The following is a 4,617-nucleotide window of genomic DNA, read 5'->3' on the forward strand; positions in this document are numbered from 1 at the left end:
AATTTTAATTTAATTAAAAATGTTTTCATCTTCTAAAAAATGCTTAATAAAATTACAATTTAACTTAAATAATTTTAGAAAAGTGTAAAAAAAAAACAAAAACAAAAACAACTACCATTTTGGTAAAAATGAACGCCACCAACGCCAACAGCCTACAGCTACAACTATGCTATAATTGTCTATTCACCAATTAAAAATATTGCTTACTAGGTTAGACGCGTAACGATTTTAGCTGACTTAAGCAGATAAAGGTTAAAAAAATAGGAGTAAATTAAAAATTAAGAAAAGAAAAAAAAAAAAAAGCATTTGTGTCTCTCTCTTCATGATGTCCTGAACAGATTTAGAAAGATTCCTCTTCTCGTACTCATCTATCTATTTTTCTGTTATACTTTCCTCTTCTCCTCTGCAAACAAATTACAGAAGAGGGTTTTTTCTGTTCTTTTCTTGGTTGTTATTGTAGTAGTTAAGAAATGTGAAAATTGCTGTAAAAATAGATAGGGAAAAAGATGAAGGTGAGGCATATAGTGTTGGGTTTGCTGTCGGTTTCCGTCATTGCTCCCATCTTTATTTACACTGATAGGGTCGGCGCCTTCTTCAACCCCTCTTCTTGTATGTCTTTTCTTCTTCTTCTTACACTGATGGGCTTGTTTTTCATTTTCCTGTTTCCTTTCTTTGACGCTGATCTCTTTTTCCTTTTTTTAAAAATTAACGGCAATTTCTGCAGCAAGACGCCATTTTCTTGATGATGTTGCAGCTTTTGTAAGTTTCTTTCTTTGTACTTTCCTTGCGTTCATAATAATAAATAATAATAATAATAATATTGTGAAGCGCAATTTCTTTTCTTCTGCAGACGCTGTCCGGCGATATCAGACATCTCACTGTTCTTCGGCAGGTAGTAATATAGTAGATTAGTTCCTTTTTTTGTCCAAGGCAGGGCAGGCATTATATGGATACATTTCAGATCTAACGCCTTCATTCTCTAATTTTTGCAATAGGAAACTTCCATCGCCCTTAAAGAACCCATTGGAATCGTATATTCTGACCCCTCTAACGATTCCTTTCCCATTGGTAAATAATTTCTTCTTCTTCCTTTTTTTTTTTTTATGCTTTCTGCATTTAAAGAAAATTTAATCTACTTTTAATTTGGGCAATGCGAATGTGAATTGATGGTGTTAGATTTCCAAATGACAGAGACGAGGGAGCATAAATCAACTCGAGTGCTTTCTGCTACAAATGAAGAACGTCTACCCCAATTACCCAACCCCATTGGACTGGTCATCGATCCTGCTCCCCTTAATCTCACCACTACCCTCGATTCCTATCCCAATGTGTCTCACTTCTTGGTAATTGCTTCCCTTTTTCTTTTTTCTTTTTTTTAAGTATTTCATTTAATTTCTTCATTTTCCAAAACTCTTTGGTGTATGCCTTTTAGCTTTCAACAACTATAAATCGCCCTATTTTTCTTCTTCTAGCATTTTACTTGTCATTCCCGGTTTCTTTTGATTTCGATTTCTGAATATTTAATTTTACCATAACATACTTCCCTGGTTACTTGCCTCTCATCTAGTAAGGATTTTGAGACTGTTTTGCTACAATGGAAACGCGAATTATCCCTTTCTATAAATTCTAAACCTTTGATATATAAGAAGTTTCAGTTGTCACTAATACCCCTAATCCTACCTTATCATTTCTCTTTCAGTGTCTTGACTTTAAACCGTTTCCTTCAATTTTGAATTGCATATCTAAACAAAATATTCCTTTGATAAAGTTCATCTAACCTTTTAACCTCGAAGAGATGTTATTCACTAACCCTTTCAAGGTTTTTTGCCACTTTGTACCATTTTTGTCTGCCAATAATTGCTTTGCATTTCCAAATAATCGTTTCTCTACAGCCAAAACCAGTTTCTTAATGGTACCACATTTCCAGGTTTCACAATAAAAGGAAACTTTAAATCTAAATGTGGGGTGTTAACAGTTATTTTACCCTGTTTGCTTTATCAATAGGCTACAAAGCTTGAGCAACAACCAACTCGGCCCTCAGGCAATATTGACCAGAAAGAGCATTCAGATAACAAATCTGACAGACTGACTGAACCAGCAGATGCTCATGTACGTCACCTCAAAGACCAGCTCATCCGTGCAAAATTGTACCTCTCCCTTCCAGCCATAAAAAACAACCCACATGTTACAAGGGAGCTTCGACTGCGGATTAAGGAAGTTTCACGTGCTCTTGGTGATGCAGCCAAGGACACTGATCTGCCAAAAAGGTAACTCGTCTTTCTGAACATAGGACTGCTGCTCTCTATTTAAACTTTCTTGATTTCTTTTCATTTGTCAAATCTGTCTTATTTTTTGTTCCTTTTTTTTTTTTTCTGATTCAGCCACCTAAGTTTTTGAAGGATTTTAAGTATAGAATGCAGTTTCTACATTGTGTTAATTTGTTAATTTGCATCTTATTACTGCAGTGCCTTTGATAAATTGAAAGCAATGGAGCAATCATTAGAAAAAGGTAAGCAGATTCAAAATGACTGTGCTGCTGTGGTAAAGAAGCTTAGGGCTATGCTCCACTCAACTGAAGAGCAACTCCGAGTGCACAGAAAGCAGACCATGTTCTTGACACAATTAACTGCAAAAGCACTTCCCAAGGGTCTTCATTGCCTGCCTTTGCGTCTTACTACTGAGTATTATACCTTGAATTCTTCGCAACAAAACTTTCTAAATCAAGAGAAAATAGAAGACCCCCGGCTGTACCATTACGCACTTTTCTCAGATAATATATTAGCAGCAGCAGTTGTTGTAAACTCAACTGTCTCCCATGCTAAGGTAAATGCCTATGGAGACTTAACTCATACTTCCTATGGTTGCCAGTAGAAAAGGAAATGGTTTATCACTTTTAATCTTAACTCTGCCATTTCCATTGCATTTTAATTTTGTACTCATCATCTTGGGAAGTAAATATTGGAGCATATACATGTGCATGTGTGTGTATAAAACAACTTGATATGTACATGATAACATTTGAGCCCCCTGCTTTTTGTTGACATTTTTAACCCATCAAATTCACTTAATACCTTGCAGCACCCTTCAGATCATGTTTTCCACATTGTTACGGATAGGCTTAATTATGCAGCAATGAGGATGTGGTTTCTAGGTAATCCTCCTGGGAAAGCCACTATAGAGGTCCAGAACATTGAAGAATTTACATGGTTAAACTCAAGCTACAGTCCAGTCCTTAAGCAGTTAGGTTCTCCTTCCATGATTGATTATTACTTCAGGGCACATCGGGCTAATTCTGATTCAAATCTAAAGTTTCGGAACCCAAAATATTTGTCCATCCTAAACCATCTTCGGTTTTACCTACCAGAGATATTTCCAAAACTCAATAAAGTGCTGTTCCTAGATGATGATATAGTAGTCCAGAAGGACCTTAGTGGTCTTTGGTCCCTTGATTTGAAGGGCAATGTCAACGGTGCTGTTGAGACTTGTGGAGAAAGCTTCCATCGGTTTGATCACTATCTCAACTTCTCAAATCCACTAATCTCAAAGAACTTTGATCCACATGCTTGTGGATGGGCATATGGAATGAATATTTTTGATTTGGAGGAGTGGAGGCGGCAAAACATCACGGAGGTATATCATAGATGGCAGAAGCTGGTAAGTTACGTGTAAATCCTGGCTAAACAGATTATAAAATAGGCATGAAAGTTTTTCAGAAACCAAGTCTGTTTATTTTGCTCACATTGCTAGTATTAATTAGATATCACCTAATTGCCGTCACCCGGTGTCATGAATATGGTTTAACTTTCTTTTTTTTTTTCTGAGTACCATCATAAATGGTAAAAACTGCGTTGGGAGTTTTAATTCAGTGTTGTCTTTTAGCTCATTTTGGACATATCCTAAATTAAAAGAGTACGTGTTATGCTAGTGTATTATTTATTTTGAAGCAAATTTGATGTGCAGAATCGTGACAGGCAATTGTGGAAGTTGGGGACCCTGCCTCCTGGTCTTATAACATTTTGGAAAAGCATTTATCCCCTTGACAGATCTTGGCATGTGCTTGGGCTTGGCTACAATCCTAATGTCAACCAGAGGGAGATTGAACGAGCTGCTGTTATGCACTATAATGGCAACTTGAAACCATGGCTGGAGATAGGCATACCTAAGTATAAGAACTATTGGGCAAAGTATGTAAATTATGATCTTATGTATTTGCGAGATTGCAACATCAATCCGTAGAAAGCCATAATGGGATATCTTTATTAGAGGTGTAATCGAATTAAGTCCAGACAATACAGTAAGAAAGCTCAAGCTCTAGTTCGACTTTTAATTCACGACTTGATATTTTGATTTGAACTCAATCAAGTTTTATTTTTCGAATTTGAATTTGATTCGTGATCGAAATTAAATTATTCGAATTCGTTCAAATAGGTTTATTTATCAATGAAAAATAAGTTTGATTTTATACTTGATTTTAAGTTCGATTATTAGTATTTGAATTCGAATTAAGATTTTTAATACGTATTTTGTATCATATATTTCAAAATAATATAATAAAAATAAATAAATAATCTAATATAATAATTAATTCAACTTGAATCTGCAAATGAAGAAAATGAC

General features: G+C 35.3%; 1 protein-coding gene across 4 annotated transcripts; it reads left to right on the forward strand.

The window, feature by feature from the left end:
• The first annotated feature begins 266 nt into the window (after positions 1-266).
• LOC111275304 (putative galacturonosyltransferase 4) lies at positions 267-4,377 on the forward strand. 4 transcript variants are annotated; one of them, XM_022860559.2, is made up of 9 exons: positions 267-609; positions 725-759; positions 851-892; positions 996-1,068; positions 1,177-1,343; positions 2,005-2,267; positions 2,466-2,823; positions 3,079-3,654; positions 3,972-4,377. In XM_022860559.2, the coding sequence occupies exons 1-9, from the start codon at positions 507-509 to the stop codon at positions 4,038-4,040; spliced, it is 1,686 nt and encodes a 561-aa protein (XP_022716294.1). In that variant the 5' UTR covers positions 267-506; the 3' UTR covers positions 4,041-4,377. The 4 variants fall into 4 exon arrangements, with proteins under 4 accessions (XP_022716294.1, XP_022716293.1, XP_022716292.1 ...); XM_022860558.2 differs by having other exon boundaries at positions 1,192-1,343; positions 3,961-4,377; XM_022860557.2 differs by having other exon boundaries at positions 269-609; positions 3,961-4,377.
• Positions 4,378-4,617: the final 240 nt, after the last annotated feature.

This window comes from Durio zibethinus, chromosome 26, assembly GCF_047325235.1.
Source record: "Durio zibethinus cultivar Kanyao isolate XHJ-2024 chromosome 26, ASM4732523v1, whole genome shotgun sequence".
Lineage (NCBI taxonomy): Eukaryota > Viridiplantae > Streptophyta > Magnoliopsida > Malvales > Malvaceae > Durio > Durio zibethinus.

What these genes read in the sequence shown, in the direction of transcription:
- LOC111275304 (XM_022860557.2), top strand. Translation starts at nt 507, where the DNA reads ATGAAGGTGAGGCATATAGTGTTGGGTTTGCTGTCGGTTTCCGTCATT. An exon ending in TAACGATTCCTTTCCCATTG is followed by an intron (nt 1,069 to 1,176) that starts GTAAATAATTTC and finishes TGATGGTGTTAG; the next exon opens with ATTTCCAAATGACAGAGACG. An exon ending in GACACTGATCTGCCAAAAAG is followed by an intron (nt 2,268 to 2,465) that starts GTAACTCGTCTT and finishes TTATTACTGCAG; the next exon opens with TGCCTTTGATAAATTGAAAG.